Source organism: Barbus barbus, assembly GCF_936440315.1.
Source record: "Barbus barbus genome assembly, chromosome: 41".
Lineage (NCBI taxonomy): Eukaryota > Metazoa > Chordata > Actinopteri > Cypriniformes > Cyprinidae > Barbus > Barbus barbus.
The window spans coordinates 26,507,663-26,525,077 of record NC_136719.1 but is presented as its reverse complement, the minus strand read 5'-3'; the positions used below and the strand labels follow the sequence as shown (position 1 = coordinate 26,525,077).

Below are 17,415 nucleotides of genomic sequence, written 5' to 3'. Positions count from 1 at the left end.
CCATTCAGATCTCTCCTTATCCTACACAACAATGGCTCAATAGCCAGACTATACAATTGTCCAGAGAGTGGGCAACCCTGCCTAATACCCCTTGACACCGGTACTGGTGCACTTAATCCTCCGCCCGCTTTAACCATCACAAAAACATTTGAATATAACAACTTAATATAAGAGATAAAATTCTCTCCAAATCCAAATTGTTTTAAAACCTTAAGAAGATACACATGGTCAACCCGATCGAATGCTTTCTCTTGGTCCAAACAAAGAATACCCAGGTTTAAATTATTAAATTGGTTAAAATCAATTACATCCCTCAATAAAAAGAGATTATCCATGATTGTCCTTTTGGGAATGCAATACGTCTGGTCATTTTGAACCAATAACTCTAAATAACACTTTAACCTATTTGCTAAACACTTTGACAGTATTTTGTAGTCCAAACATAATAGAGAAACTGGTCTCCAATTCTTTAGAAGACCTAAATTTCCTTTTTTTGGAAGCAAAGACAGTACAGCTCTTCGACAGCTTACAGGAAGTGTCCCACTTCTGATGCTTTGAATGAGTACTTCATACAAATCTTGTCCTAATATATTCCAAAAAGCTTGGTAAAACTCAACTGGCAGTCCATCAATTCCCGGAGAACGTCCTCGTGATAACTGTTTCATTGCATCTGTAATCTCCTGAAAAGTTATGTGGCTGTCTAGTGAATTTCTCCCCTCTTCTCCCACCTGAGGTAAATCACTCAGCAAATCAGAAGCACTCTCAACGTCACAGTTCTCAGCGTCATACAGGTTTTTGTAGAAGTTAACCGCCAGCTTCTTTATTTCCACGGGGTCTGACGTCATAGTCCCATCAGGCCGTTGAAGATGACATATTTGTTTTTGTTGGGAGCTCTTCTTTTCAAGGTTGAAAAAGAATGATGTAGGAGCGTCCATGTCTTTAATAGAACAGATTCTCGCCCTTACAATTGCTCCTTTCACTTGTTCCTGTAATAACGAGCCAAGTTCTTTCTTTTTCTTATTCAACAGCTCACTCTGCCCAGTTCCATTATTATGAAAAATAGTACTTTCCATTCTTTGAATGTCTTTCTCCAAGCTTTTTACTGCAAACTTCACCCTTGATGTACTATGTGAACTGTAATTTTGACAAAATATTCTTATATTTACTTTGCCAACATCCCACCACTGACACATGTTTTCAAAAGAATCTTTCTGCATTTTCCATTTATTCCAGAATAATTGAAAACTATCACAAAATAAAACATCCTGTAATAATTTAACATTAAAATGCCAAAAATAATGTGGCTTTGTAGTTACCTTCATGTTTAAATCAAATAAAACCAAGTGGTGATCTGAAAACCCAACAGGTAAAATGACAGCATTTATCACCTTATTATTCCATGTTTTATCAATATAAAATCTGTCTAGTCTTGCCCCACTAACCCTATTCTCAGATGCTTTAACCCATGTATATTGTCTAGTTCCTATATTTATTTTCCTCCAAATATCAGTCAAATTAAACTCTTTTATTATTTTTGATAATACCACACTTGACTCATTATGAGGTTCCTCCCCATTCCTATCCATTATAAAATCAACAGTACAATTCCAGTCACCTCCAATGATAACACACACCTGATCTCCAATTTTTTGAACAGCATTTTTTAGTTTCATAAAAACCTCCACCCGCTCAGGCCCAATATTTGGTGCATACACATTTATAAGCACAAACACATTTCCCTTATATTCTATATGCATTAATAGTACTCTTCCCTTTACAACTTCTTCTACAGCTAAAACATTTACATTTATATTTTTTGAGAATAATATGGCTACACCACAACTCAAATTTGTCCCATGGCTTAGCACAACTTTCCCTTCCCACCATCTATCCCATTTCGACTCATTTTCTGTATTAGAATGTGTCTCTTGTAAAAAAGCAATATCCACCTTCTTAATTCTAAATAATTCAGACACCATTGCCAACTTATTTCCATCCCTACCCCCATTTATATTTAAGGAGCCAATTCTCAAAAACTCCATAGAAAGGGAAAAATATAAACAGGACAGAAATAAAGTGAAAAGACTAAGAATAGCCAACACCCTGTGTGTTTTAATCATTTTATGAAACGTTTGCCTTACTCTTTCTTAACTTCGTTAAGATCTTCCTTAACCGAAATCTTTTCTGCTTGCTAAGAGCCTCATGACTAACGTTTCTTTGTAACAAAGTCACTGATGCTATAAATTTCCCTATATCTGGGAAGAAATCTTTGACTTCCATAGTCTTTCCAAAAGTTGCATCTAGAAAGTCATTTATTTCTTGCAGTGTATATGTGTCCTCCATGATTTGTGAACCAATATCTGAAATTTCTGAGAAATTATCATCATCTCCCATTTCAGAATCAGTACACATTTCAACATTATTAAATACTTCAGAATCGTCAGTTTGAACCATTTCAACATTTATTTTTTCTTTGGTGACATCATCAGTCATCACACTACTTTCCCCCATCTTAGATGCATCATTTTGTCCAATAGAAATCTTGTTTTCCTCAACAACATCTTTCTGATCATTACTGTCAATAAAATCAGCATTAACAACGTTCCTTTCCTCTGTAAACTGAGCTGGTACTCTCTCATCATTTGCTTCATCAGTATTAATCTGGACATCCTCATTTTGTTCCTGAACATCCTCAGCAGCAGCAGCACTATGCTCAGCTACCTCTTCCTGCCTATCCTGGACCTGGGCCTTATGTGGGCACGCCATCCGCTTATGCCCGATATCCCCACATTCGAAGCACTTCATGCTACCGGTATTAGCATACACCACATACGTTTTTCCCTCGTGGCCAACTCTAAAGGACACATCCAGTTCTGGCTGATTCAAAAACATAAACACTTGCCTCCTGAAAGACATAACGTGCTTCAAAACTTCGTTTCTGCATCTCAGTGGAATAGTTCTAATCCCACTTGCAAACTTTCCATATCTCGCTAACGCTCTTTCAATTTCATCATTCTGAATGAAAGGGGGAACGTTAGACACCGTTATACGGGTCGTTGGCGTTACCAGCGGTGAAATAGTAAGAAAATCTCCACCTACCACAATTCCTTCGCTTATCAACCGATTTGCTAGTTCTTCCTCTTTTACAAACACCACAACCGCCTTGTTCATCCTCGACGCCGAAGAAATGTTTTCATATCCGATTAGTTCCCCAACCACCAGTAACACATCCTCCACCGTCACGCCTTGTACAGGCACACACCTGACGCCGTGACGGAGCGACACAGGTGGCACCACCTCCGCGGCCGCGGGGTGAGACGCCATCTCGGTGCCGTCACAAAAGTTTCCAACTAAACAAATCTATGCTTCCTTGGTCAAAAAGTATTCCTCTTCTAATACCTTTTATTTATGTGCAATAGAAAATAGAAATACGAAAAAAACTCCCGCACTCCCCGTGAAACCCTCACGCACACCCCAAACGCTCCCAGCGTGCACCGGAAGAGAGAGAGAGAGAGAGAGAGAGAGAGAGAGAGAGAGAGAGAGAGAGAGAGACTAGCATATTAGATCTGCAGTGTGGACTAACTAGGGGTGTAGCGTTACACGTATTCCTACCGAAGATTTTCAGGACGTATCTTCGGGTTCAGTACCAAACAAATAAAGCACTGTTTTAAGTGGAACTTCATTGGAAACTTCCAGTGTTATATTCAGGGTTCCTACACATTTTCCATTTCAAAATTACACACTTTTCCAGACTCAAATTTCCAAAGCTCTCAGGAGATGGTCAGACCATATTTAACATAATGGCTCATACAGCACTATTTGGTATATATTATAGTTATCTGTAACTATCTTTATTTTTTCAGGGTTTTTTTACATTGTTTTTCTCTAAGTGACTTCTGCATGCACACAATAAACTTTTTTGTGCCCTTGAGAAACTATTCACATGCGCATGGGAATTTTTTGCATGCTTACGCATTACAATTTCTAGTTTTATATAACATTTCCTTTGTGCATCACTGCCATCTTACTATGAATAAAGTGAGAGCATGGATGCACATGAATTAATAGAGATCTACTCGCTCAAAATTTGGCTTTCCCTCTAATATCAAGACCTAATGTCCAATTTAGCACATCCTCTGTGGCGGTGAAGAAACCATGACATGAAATGAGCTGATGGCATAATACAGATATGTGCATTGTCCTATTTGCCAAGTTCAAGGGTCTATAAAAAAAAAAAAAAAATTCAAAATATGGCTTTCGTTTGGGCAGTATGTCATATTTCAAGGCCTTTGGTCTCATACTCTGTGACGGCCAAGACACCACACAGCAAAATGAGCTGATAGCACAATAGGTGGCTCAGTGCGCATTGTTTAAGTTTAATGGTTTCTCGTGCACATAACAGTCTGTATATTTTCTTATTTTTTCCAAAGGTCCTCGAGGCCATGTCATATGGCGCTTTTCCACAGCATGGTACGGTTCAGTACAGCTCACTTTTGGGGGGTTTTCCCCTGGGTACAGTACCTGGTACTTTTTTAGTACCAACTCGGCCAAGGTTCCAAGCGAACCGTACCGTTACGTCTAAACCCTGCTGATCACTGATTGGCCGGAGAAAATCGTCACTGCCTGCGTCATTTGAACTTTTTTTTTTTTTTTTTTTTCATCATTTGAACTTGTGGCACGAGACACAATTTCGAGACACAGACCCGCTAGATTTAAATCAGCACAGCCAGTGAAGGATCGAACGCAACTGTTTTGAATGAGCGCACCTTTCTTTTAACAACCAAAAAAATGGCTTTTTCGTTGTCGGTTGAGGAAGTACAGACTGTCCTCTCCTGATAGCCGAGGAACAGATCCAGCGAGAGCTTAATGGAGCGACGCGGAATTAAAAAGTTTTTCAGGAGTCACGGCAGTAGAGGTGGTGCCTCTATAATGACACGTGAATAATCCCACTCACTCTAAAGCAGGACTGAACTGCAGTGGAAACACAAACCGAGCCGATCTGAGCCGTTCTGAAGCGTGCCGAGCCGAGCCGAGTCGAGTCGTACCACACAGTGGAAAAGCGCCAATACAGTGCTAAGAATATCGTGAGAAGAAACCCAAAACATTTTGCATAATGAAAAAGTGCTCCTTGAATTAATTTAGTTGTGTTTGACAAACAGCTGCCATGAAAACACACTTCTTGTATGATAAACTTATTTTCATTCAATTTAGAATTTTCTATTATGAAAACTAAATGGGGGGAAAAATCTGGAAAAAAAAATATTTTTCCACACTCTGCTTTCTATTTCCATACTTTTCCAGACCTTTCACCAGATGACTGAAGGTGTGCATTAGCTTAAGTGTGTGTGTGTGTGTGTGTACCTGTATCTTGTCCTGTAGCTGGTTGTTGAGGTGTGTGTGTTGTGTGTTGAGATCTTCTCTCTGTTTGCTCCAGCTCTCCTCTCTCTGTCTCAGTTGTGTGCTCACACTCTCCAGTGCTGCCGATTTCCCCTCACACACACTCTCTAAACGCGACACCTGCAACACACACACACACACACACACACACACACGTTATACACAACCTCTCAACAGTTCTAAAGCGAATCTTTCACATAAGCCTCTTCTCACATTCTGATTGGCTGTGGAGAGGTCAGAGGTCAGCCTGTCCACATGCTCCTGTACCACAGCGCTAAGCTCCGCCCATGAAAAGCTACCCAGCATGCTGTGCAGTGGCATCACCAGCACACATCCAGCGAGCAGACGCTGATACAGCGTGTGGAGGAACGTCAGCTTCTCCTGAACACAAACATCACAGTCAGATTAACCAATAATAACATACTAATGATATCAAGCACTGCAGACATTGTCACACTCACTTCCTGTGTGTCTGTGTATAGTGTGCATGCATGCGAGTGTGTGTGTGCGTGCATGCGAGTGTGTGTGTAGGTGTGTGTATATAGTGTGTGTGTGTGTGTGAGTGTGTGTGCATAGTGTGCGTGCATGCGAGTGTGTGTGTAGGTGTGTGTATATAGTGTGTGTGTGTGTGTGTGAGTGTGTGTGCATAGTGTGCGTGCATGCGAGTGTGTGTGTGTGTATATAGTGTGCGTATATGCGAGTGTGCGTGTAGGTGTGTGTGTATATAGTGTGCGTGCATGCGAGTGTGTGTGTATGTATATAGTGTGCATGCATGCGAGTGTGTGTGTAGGTGTGTGTGTATATATAGTGTGCGTGCATGCGAGTGTGTGTGTATAATGTACATGCATGCGAGTGTGTGTGTGTATAGTGTGCGTACATGCGAGTGTGTGTGTGTGTGTGTGTGTACCTGGCAGTCGTTGTGATGTTGCTGCTGGAGTTTGTTCATCTGTGTTTGTGTGTTTGTGTGTTGTGTTTTGAGGCTGCGCAGATCAGCTGCGGCGTTTGCGACACACACACGCAAACGCTTCACCTCTTCATTTACACACACGCCACGAGCCTTACACTCCTGCAGACACACAGAAACCAGATTAACACTGTGAAGCTCCTGTATCGTGTTTGATTGAGTTTATAAAGCTGTAAATGATCACACATCTACTGCATGTCTTCTGTCGTCTGATCGATAGGTCTGAGTGTTTTCTCAGTAAAAGCTCTTTTAGTGTAATTGTACAAGCGTCCAACTTCAGCTGCAGCTTCAGTGTCTTTTTTTTGTTAAAGGTGCCATAGAATGGAAAAACGTATTTACCTTGGCATAGTTGAATAATAAGAGTTCTGTACATGGAAATGACATACAGTGAGCCTCAAACACCATAGTTTCCTCCTCCTTATGTAAATCTCGTGAATAAAAAAGACCACTGAAAAACAGGCAAATCAGAATATAACACCAACTGTGACGTAACAGTCGGGATCACTAATAGTTACGCCCTCAACATTTGCATAAACCCGACCATGTTCTAGGCCAGCCGCCAGCTGAACCATCAGAAGTTCTGCAGGTATTATGAAGAAACAAGTGAGGACAACAACGAAAATGGCGCAATGGCGAAATAAAAAGTTATGTTGCAGGCTGTGCAGGGGATGTGAAGTACAGGGATGGGTTGGTGTCTGTATTCAGAAAGGCATGGAAAGCAAATAACGCGTTCTAATAAAATAAAGCGAGCCACTAAAGGGACATAGTTAGCTTCTTGCTAGCGGTAGCCTGTTACATTACAGTACATAAGATTTCACTTACCACATAAACAGAGTAAGGAGAGATGACTGAGGATGATGGAGAATGATTTACAGACCCTGAGCACCACTGACAAGCATCTGATCTTGTAAAATGTGTGGTAAGTACCGCCCTCAATAGAATAAACAGAGTCTGTGTGATTGCGTATCTTGAAAGCAAAAGTGAAACTATAACGCAATCGACCGATCGTACAAAAGCAGTTTCAATGCCCCGCGTATTAATAGAGGCTCCCTGATGCCCACAGTTTATAGACAGTATAATTACCCAATTATATAACTGCGCGAGAAAGTATTGAAATATATATATTTTCCCTGTGTTTCCTTCCTGCTGTGTGAGCTACTGAAATGAGCCGGACTTTGAAACAGCCAATCAGAGGAGAGCTCAACATTGTGCCACACTGTGAAACAGCCAATCAGAGGAGAGCTCAACATTGAGCCACACTGTGAAACAGCCAATCAGAGGAGAGCTCAACATTGAGCCACACTGTGAAACAGCCAATCAGAGGAGAGCTCAACATTGAGCCACACTGTGAAACAGCCAATCAGAGGAGAGCTCAACATTGAGCCACACTGTGAAACAGCCAATCAGAGGAGAGCTCAACATTATTATTCATGACCCTTCCACATAAGCCAAGTAAATGGACATGTAAAACTGTTTCTGGAGATTTTTTGCCCTTACCTAAGCCACATACCTTCTATGTAGAACTCAGAGAACAATTTAAAATACTGTATCAATACATTCTATGGCACCTTTAAATCTTGACTGATTTTGATCAAGTAAACGTCAGAATAACTTCTGTCATATGTTCATATCTCCAGATGAACACTTACTGGACTGAAGCAGCTCAGCTTTACTTGATTCTTTATCAATAATTTTCTAGATAAATCAGTGCATCTCAAATCTGATCATCAGGATCTTTTGAGGAGCGTTTGTTTCCAGAAGCTTTACTTTCACTGTTCCTCAGCGGAGGAATGATCTTCATCTCACATCTTCTGAGGAGCGTTTATTTCTTCATCTCTCAATCAGCATTGCATTATATGTTTGGATCATTTTAGTCTCATCTTACTAAGACATTATTGAAGTATAAATAATTTATTCATCTACAGCCTCCTGAATAATGTCTGTAGATCAGCGGAACAGCAAACACAGACCTGCATATTCCTCTGGAGATCAGTGATCGTCTCATCCTTCTGTCTGACCTCATGATTCAACTTCTGCAGCACAATCACAGACTCCTGCAACTATACACACGCACATACACATACACACGCACGCACAAACAGAGAGAGAGAGAGAGAGAGAGAGAGAGAGAGACATACACAACAAAATTTATTACAGCAAAAAGTAAGCCTGTATTATTATAGTTAACTAAAGCTATACAAAACATTTCTGTTACTTCAAATAAATAAACTTTAACTGAAACAAAATATAAAAAAAATCCTTAAATTTACTTTAAGATAGTTGCATCAACAATTCTCATTCTCATTTAGTTTAACTGGAAGTACTATGACAACTAAAACAAAAACATATATATAGACATTTTTTAAATGAATAAAAAAACAACTGAATTACTAAAACTTTAACTACAATTTAAGAAAAATGTAAAAAAATAATTCAACAAATAATAACTATAATACTCGATACTAAAAATAACTAAGGAGCGAGCTGCCAATCACAAAAAACAACATCAAAAACATAAGAAAAACTAAATGTGTTAAAACACAACATGCATTCAGATTATGTTCTCAACTACAATCTTAATCATCAAATCACAATACAATTAGTTTCAAAGCAGCTTTACAGACTAAAAACATTCTACTATAATTATTAATATTAAAATATATAATTGTATATTACATAATGAATTAAGAATCATCCTCAGTAACAGTTTTATCAGTTTGAATTTATTAGTTCACTAAACGCCTCATTCAGCCAATAAATGTGTCACAGCAACTACAGACTTCACGCACAACAAATTTCTAATTAGTAACACCATATATAGATTAATATCTATGCAATCTGTGTTTCTGAAGGAGCAATCATCTCACAAAGCAAAGATATCTGGGACAGATTTTTAAAACACAGACCTCAATACTGGACACAAAAACCTCAAGAACGTCAACTAAACAAAAATAGCACAGCAAAACAATAATCCTATAATAATAACTGCACAATTTATTCAAGATGCAATGCCATTAATTCAAGACCCGGCACTAAACACTGAACAATTCATGTGAAAATATCTGCATTATTTAGACGTGTGAGCTGAAGAACAACCAAATATAGCTCATGAGCTCATACACGGTGTTAACATCCAGCCAAATCTTTGTCCAAATGTGCTTGTGACAAAGCGTTTGCCAGTTTATTCCTTCATCAGTGTCTCTGGACTATAAAATATGCAGTATTATTAGAGTTTAATGATGTACCTGTGTGTTGTAGTAGTGTAGTGTTTTCTGCAGGATGTCCATTAGAGCAGATGCTTTGTGTTTACCTCCTTCCTCTAGAACACACACACACACACACACACACACACACTCCGTAAAACACCTTTAATTCAACTCAGCTTTATTTCTATAGTGCTTTAGTAGCTTCACGGTCATTTGAAGTGAAGTTCATGACTTCTGTTCCTCCTGACCTGTGTTATGAGCATGTGTCGCCCCCTGCTGCTGATTCTGCTGTAGCACATGATCAAGATCACTCAACAGACTGTCATAGGACCGCTGCACACACACCAGAGCCTAAAACACACACACACAGAGTCCAAATCAGAGTTAAACTGAAGGATTGCTAATTCATTTGAAACCGCAGCATAAATAATACATGAAATCAAATGATGACTACAACACTGATGTAAGAGACAAGGCAGAATCAAATCAAAGTATACAGTATATATATATATATATATATATATATACACAGTTGAAGTCAAAACTTTACATACACCTTTCAGAATCTGCTAAATGTTAATTATTTTACCAAAATAAGAGGGATCATACAAAATGCATGTTATTGTTCATTTAGTACTGACCTGAATAAGATTTCACATTAAAGATGTTGACATATAGTCCACAAGAGAAAATAAGTTGAATTTACAAAAATTACCCCATTCAAAAGTTTACATACACTTGATTCTTAATCCTGTGTTGTTACCTGAACGATCCGAAGCTGTGATTGTTTGTTTAGTGATATTTGTTCATGAGTCTCTTGTTTTCCAGCATTTTTGTGTATGTGAACCCTTTCCAACAACGACTGTATGATTTTGAGATTCATCTTTCCACACTGAGGACAACTGAGGGACTCATATGGAACTATTACAGAAGGTTCAAACGCTCACTGATGCTCCAGAAGGAAGAACCATGCATTAAGAGCCGGGGCGTGAAAACTTTTTGAATTTGAAGAGCAAGGTAAATTTAACTTAATTTGTCTTCTGGAAAACATGCAAGTATCTTATGTAGCTTCTGAAGGGGAGTACTAAATGAAAAATATACAATTTATATAATTAAATAAATAATAATTTTATAATTTAAAAATGTATTTGTCCTTATAACCCTGTATACACATATATATATATACACACACATACATAATAAAAAAACGTCTTTAGCAGTTTTGAGAGAGACAGCTGTGTTTTTACCCTACTGATTTCCTGTTGTCTCTCTGTCCAAGCTTTCTCCTGCTCCTGCAGTTTGACTGACAGCTTCACTGACTCCGCCCTTTCCTGTTCTAACTGTCCAATCAGCTCAGCAGATGCAGCCTTCTCCTGATCCAGCTGACCAATCAGATCAGATTTCGTGGTCAAGAAGTCCTTCTCCAACCTGAACACACCAACATCACGTCCACTAATTTTATATAATTTTTATATTACATGTTATAATTAGGGCGGTCGATCGATTAAAATTAATATAATTAATTACATGATGTGTTGATTACTGTAATTATTCGCAAATTACATTTAGCTGTGAAAATACCCCCAAAAGATTATTTAAAGCTATTTTTGTGTTAAATGAGAAAGTATTAAGTAGACATTACTAATAGAAAGCTTTAGAAAGAAATATTTTCATTGATTCAACATAACATTTATTACATATATAAGTTTAGGCTACAACGGCCTAGCAAGCTATGGAACATAAGAGAAGATAATTTGATAAACATCTCAGATTTCTTCATTCATTCAGTGGAAGTCATTGGTAACCAAAACTGCTTTGTTATCAACAGTCTTCAAAATACCTTCTTTTATTTTTCACAAAAGAAAGTAAGTCATTCAGGTTTGAGTAAATGATGACAAATTCATTTTTTGGGTGATAAATGTCACTTTTTTTTTGGAACGAAATAATACTCCAAATAAGAAACTAAATCTGCCAGCAGGTCAGATTTGTCTTTGTTCGATTCGTTGAAACGGCTGATTCATTCTGGAATTCAGTAAACGACTCATTGTGAAAGAATCTTTGAATCATTGATTCACATGATTTGTTCAAAATGCTGATTCATTCAGAAACAAATCACCACCGTGTTGCTCACAGACGCACAATTCTGCTGTGGCTTTAAACGTAATATTTTTATTGGCAAAACGGAGCAAAAAACAGACAATATTGTGTTGAAAATATAACAATATTAACTTCTTATTTACTGAACTGTTGTATGAAATCACATTTGCACATACTGCTCTCCCTGCTCGTGTGACATCTGATATCGCTTATCATATGGTATAAATATGAGACAAAAACTCATGCAGGAGCCTTTTTTCCCCAATATCTTGAATTTTAGGGCATATGGAGTTGTTGCCCTGCATCATATTTGTTAAAAGTCAACTGTATGAAATGTAAGATGTTCGTACAGGTCTGGGGGCGGGGCCAGTGTGTTAACTGTTAGAATATTTTAATAGCGTTATTTTTTCACAAGTAATTACGTTAACGCGTTAAACTGACAGCCCTAGTTATAATATGTATTATACCATATAGTCAGTCATATCAGCATATTAGAATGATTTGTGAAGGATCACGTGACATTGAAGACTGTAATGATGCTGAAAATACAGATGAGATCTTACTGTGTGAGTTTGTGGCTTGTGTCGCGTGATTTGTCTCTCTCGTGATTGTATGCTCTCTCCAGCTCTCCACACTTCTTCTTCAGGAGCTCCAGACGCGACGAGACCTCAGCGTGACTGTTCTTCTCCACCTCCAGAGCCTCCTCCAGATCCCTCATCCTCATCTACACACACACACACACACACACACACAGACAGAGATCAGCTGCAGTCTGACTGAGCGTGTACGTTCATAAACACACGTGTTACCTGGATGATCTCAGAGTTGAATTTAGACTGCAGGTGTGCGGCGCGCTCCGACTCCACACTCTGCTCAAGAACCTTCACCTTCTGCAGAGCTGCCTGCACACACACACACACACACACACACACACACACAGAGAGATAGAGAGACACACACAGAGAGAGACACAGACACACACACACACACACACACACAGAGAGAGATAGAGAGACACACACAGAGAGAGACACAGACACACACACACACACACACACAGACACAGAGAGACACACACACAGAGAGACACAGCCACACACACACACACACACACACAGAGAGAAAGAGACACACACACACAGAGAGACACAGACACACACACACACACACACACACACAGAGAGATAGAGAGACACACACAGAGAGAGACACAGACACACACACACAGAGAGAAAGAGACACACACACACACACACACACACAGAGAGATAGAGAGACACACACAGAGACACAGACACACACACACACACAGAGAGAAAGAGAGACACACACACACACACACACACAAAGACACACACACACAAAGACACACAAAGAGAGAGAGACACACACACACACACACACAGAGACACAGACACACACACACACACACACACACAAAGACACACACACACAAAGACACACAGAGAGAGAGAGACACACACACACACACAGAGAGAGAGAGACACACACACACACACACACACACAGAGAGAGAGAGACCCACACACACACACACACACACACACAGTGTGTTAGAGGCCTTGAGCTTTTTGTTAATTGTATATTAAATAAAAAGAAAACAAATAGATATAATACAAAAAGAATAGAGAAGCTAGTGTTAGTGGGTTTTTTTTTTAAGAAAAACAAGCAGTTAGTAAATGAATACTAGAATGAGTGCTAGAGGGTCAAATGTTCGTTTTTTTAAATATAAAACAAATAGATAAAATAGAATTAGAACAGAGAGTGCTAGAGTTAGAGGGTCAAATAAAGATGGAAGAGATACGTTTTTAGCTTTTTATATGCTAGTATATATTACACACCACTGAATCAAAAAAATTATATCTGATTTTTTTTTACTTATTTCTAATTATTTTATTAAATATTACATAAAAAATAGGAATGTAATTTCAGCAACTGTTTAAATTACATAAATTATTTACATATCAGCAAATGCATGTTATTTACTTATCGTTTAATAAAAAATAATGTGATATATCATATCAGCTTTCTATTGGACATCAGCCATCCTGCTCTTTTAAGATATTGATCATCAAAAAACATAATCGTTAGACACCTAATGTGACCCTCCTGACAGATCATCACACTCACCTCCAGATCAGAGCGCAGTTTCTCTTCTCTCTCCGTGCTGCGGTTCAGCTCTGATGATTTATGCTTCAGTTTCTCTGTATTTTTCTCTCTGTCTCTCTTCATTCTCTCCATTTCATTTTGTAGCTTCTGTAGAGTGTCATTCTGTTCCTGTTAACAAGTTCAAATGTTTGAGGTCAATATGATTTGTATACTTTTATTCATCAAGGACAATTAAATTGATCAAAAGTGCCAGTAAAGACATTTGTAATGTTCCAAAAGATCTCTATTTCAAATTAATGCTGTTCTTTTGAACTTTCTATTCATCTGTGAATCCTGAAAAATAAAATGTATCACAGTTTCCACAAAAATATTGTGCAGCACATCTGTTTTCAACATTGATAATAATCAGAAATGTGTCTTGAGCAGTAAATCAGTATATTATTATGATTTCTGAAGATCATGTGACGCTGAAGACTGCAGTAATGATGCTGAAAATACAGCTGCAGATCACAGAAATACATTACAGTTTAACACATATTCACATAGAAAACAACTGTTCTGAACTGTAATAATTGTTCACAATTTTTACAGTATTTTTGATCAAATAAATGCAGCCTTGGTGAGCAGAAGACATTTTCAAAACATTTCAAAATCTTACTGACCCCAAACTTAATATAAAATAGAAAGGTAGGTAGGTAGGTAGGAAGACAGATAGACAGACAGACAGACAGACAGACAGACAGACAGATCTTTACCTGTATCAGTGTCTGTAGTTGGCTCTTGTTGGTCTGTAGCAGGTCGTTCTCAGCGTTTGCACTCAGCAGCAGATGGTCTCTCTCATGCAGCTCCGTGTGGAGGCCCTTAAGGTCGTCCTCACGCGCCTGCTGCGTTATTTCTAAAGATCTCTGTAGATCTGATACCCTCTGATGCAGCTCCAAGTTGAGGACTACACACACACACAAAATATCAAAATCAAGTATGGTCATTCCCACACAAACACCGAATAATGCTTTGATTACGATAATGGTAGTATCGTACACACACACACACACACACACACAGAGACACACATACACACTCTCTCTCACACACACACACACACACACACACACAGAGACACACATACACACTCTCTCTCTCTCTCACACACACACACACACACACACACACACACACAAACACACACACAGAGAGACACACATACACACTCTCTCTCTCTCACACACACACACACCGTCCAGCCTGCGGTTGTCTTTCCTCAGGTCGTTCATCTTCTCCTCAGTGTTTCTCCTCTCTGCCGCCGCGTCTCTCCTCACCACAGCAATGTCGTACTCCATCGTCTGCCGCTGCGCCTCGCCGCGCTCCACCTGCGCTCGCAACCGCGCCAGCTGCACCTCGTACTGCGCCACCTGCAGGACACACCATACACATGACGTTTATTGATAAAGCACATTTCAGACACAATCATAATTCAAAGTGTTTTATATAAAACTAATTATCAATAATCAGAAAATAACCATAACATGCATAATTGAAATTATTGATGGTAGAAGTTAACAGTTACACTTTGTTTGTAGAATAAGTCTACAGTGTAATTAAACATTTAAGTAGTGAGTAATTTTAACGTGCTTTTAAGATTACGTTTGGTTTAGGGTTAGTTACATCTAATTCTGCATAATTTACTGCAATTACTGTAGTAAGAATTTTAACATGTAACAAGTACAGTGTATATATTATATGATTAAATAATTGTATTAATTCTAATTATATTTAATGTTTTAGCTATATTTAAGTAATAAAATGAGTCAAGCAGAATGTAAAAACTGGTTTATCACTTTTTATTTATTTGTACACTTGATTCATTTTTGCACTGTTCTTATTAATCATTACCAGTCAAATGTTTTTGGACAGTAAGTTTTTAAATGTTTTTTTAAGAAGTCTCTTCTGCTCGGCAAGTCTGCATTTATTTGATACAAAGTACAGCAAAAACAGAAAAATGTTGAAATATTTTTATTATTTAAAATAACTTTTATAAAAATTTAATTTATTCCTGTGATTTCAAAGCTGAATTTGCAGCATTTTTATTTTAATATTTTATTCTATATTTAATTCTATTTAATTATAAGTAATATAATGACTCAAGTAGATTGTAAAAATTGTTGTTGATATCAATTTTGATTTATTTGTACACTTTTTATTTTCTATTTTTTTTTTACACTATTTATTTTTACTATTGATTTTATAAATAAAAAGTTATTTTTTTATGATACTATTTCAAATTATATTTAATATTTGAATCATTTAATTAAAAATAATATAATGACTCAAGACTGTAAAAATTGTGGTTAATATCACTTTTGAATTATGGGCTACAGTAAGGTCATAGGTTCATTTCCCAAAGAACGGATGAACTGATCAAATGTATACTTTTAATGCAATGCAAGTCGCTCTGGATAAAAGCATCTGCCAGATGCATGTGTCTGTTCATTCATCTGCCGTCTGATTGACAGCGTGACGTACCTCTTCATTGTGCTTGGAAGTGAAATCCAGTCTCTCCTGTTCCAGCTGGTTAATTTTCCACCTCAGCTCAGCTGTGAGAGTAAAACCCTCACCCGTCTCTCTCTCAGCGTCCCGTCTGTCTCTCTGCAGCCCATCGATCACGTCCCTGAGCCTGTAAACACAGCAAACGAGGTCGTATACACGCATCTTAACATGTTAGAAACACGTAACAGAGTCTCAGAGGAACCTGTTGATCTCCTCCTGTGAGTTCTGCGCAGACGGCGCCGCGGCTCGCGGGTGAGACGCCTGCAGGGTGGAAACAGGGTCTTTCTGTTTGGCCCGATTGCCATGGCGTGGACGAACGGCGGGTGATTCTGTGGGCATGAGGTCAACGTGACGCTACGCTTCTGAGATCTGCAAAACAAGAGCATCATTAGACTCTGAATAATCACTTTATTATTAACAAATATGACCACAAAACCAGTCATAAGGGCCCATTTTTTTAAACTGAAATCAATCTGAAAATCATCTGAATAAATAATATCTCCATTGATGTATGGTTTGTTATGATAGGACAATATTTGTCTGAGATACAACTATTAGAAAATCTGGAATCTGAGGGAGCAAAAAAATCTAAATATTGAGAAAATCTCCTTTAAAGTTGTTCAAATGAAGTTCTTAGCAATGCATATTACTAATCAAAAATGAAGTTTTGATATATTTACGGTAGGACATTCACTAAATATCTTCATGGAACATGATCTTTACTTAATATCCTAATGATTTTTGTCATAAAAGAGAAATTTATAATTTTGATCCATACAATGTATTGTTGGCTAGTTCTACAAATATACCTGTGTTACTGATGACTGCTTTTGTGCTGCAGGGTCACAAATACTTTACTTAAAGCATTAATTTATAATGTATTACAAGGTATTCATAATCCAATACTGTAATGCATTATAGTTTTAACCAAAGTTTCCATTCGTTAAATGTTGAATTGCTTGTTTGTCATCTGTTGTAATGTAATATACATATATATATATATGTATTATGAAGTGTTACATTATTCATGGACTCATAAAATGCATTATAAGGTGCATTGCAAGGCATAATTAATGC

The 17,415-nt window shown here is 38.0% G+C and overlaps 1 protein-coding gene across 1 annotated transcript in view; it reads right to left on the bottom strand.

Moving 5' to 3' along the window:
- The window catches only part of LOC306860998 (coiled-coil domain-containing protein 171-like), a 36,021-nt gene that overhangs the window by 18,005 nt on the left and 601 nt on the right, over positions 1–17,415 (bottom strand). Inside the window, exons 2-15 of the mRNA XM_079403043.1 lie at positions 16,541–16,707; positions 16,315–16,465; positions 15,029–15,203; positions 14,550–14,740; positions 13,816–13,962; positions 12,474–12,566; positions 12,228–12,388; positions 10,815–10,995; positions 9,816–9,918; positions 9,607–9,680; positions 8,332–8,421; positions 6,305–6,463; positions 5,611–5,778; positions 5,362–5,517 (exon numbers count right to left, since the gene is read on the bottom strand). Coding sequence (XP_079259169.1) covers positions 5,362–5,517; positions 5,611–5,778; positions 6,305–6,463; positions 8,332–8,421; positions 9,607–9,680; positions 9,816–9,918; positions 10,815–10,995; positions 12,228–12,388; positions 12,474–12,566; positions 13,816–13,962; positions 14,550–14,740; positions 15,029–15,203; positions 16,315–16,465; positions 16,541–16,677 — 1,986 coding nt within the window. The 5' untranslated portion in view covers positions 16,678–16,707. The remainder of the gene's footprint in view (positions 1–5,361; positions 5,518–5,610; positions 5,779–6,304; positions 6,464–8,331; positions 8,422–9,606; positions 9,681–9,815; positions 9,919–10,814; positions 10,996–12,227; positions 12,389–12,473; positions 12,567–13,815; positions 13,963–14,549; positions 14,741–15,028; positions 15,204–16,314; positions 16,466–16,540; positions 16,708–17,415) is intronic.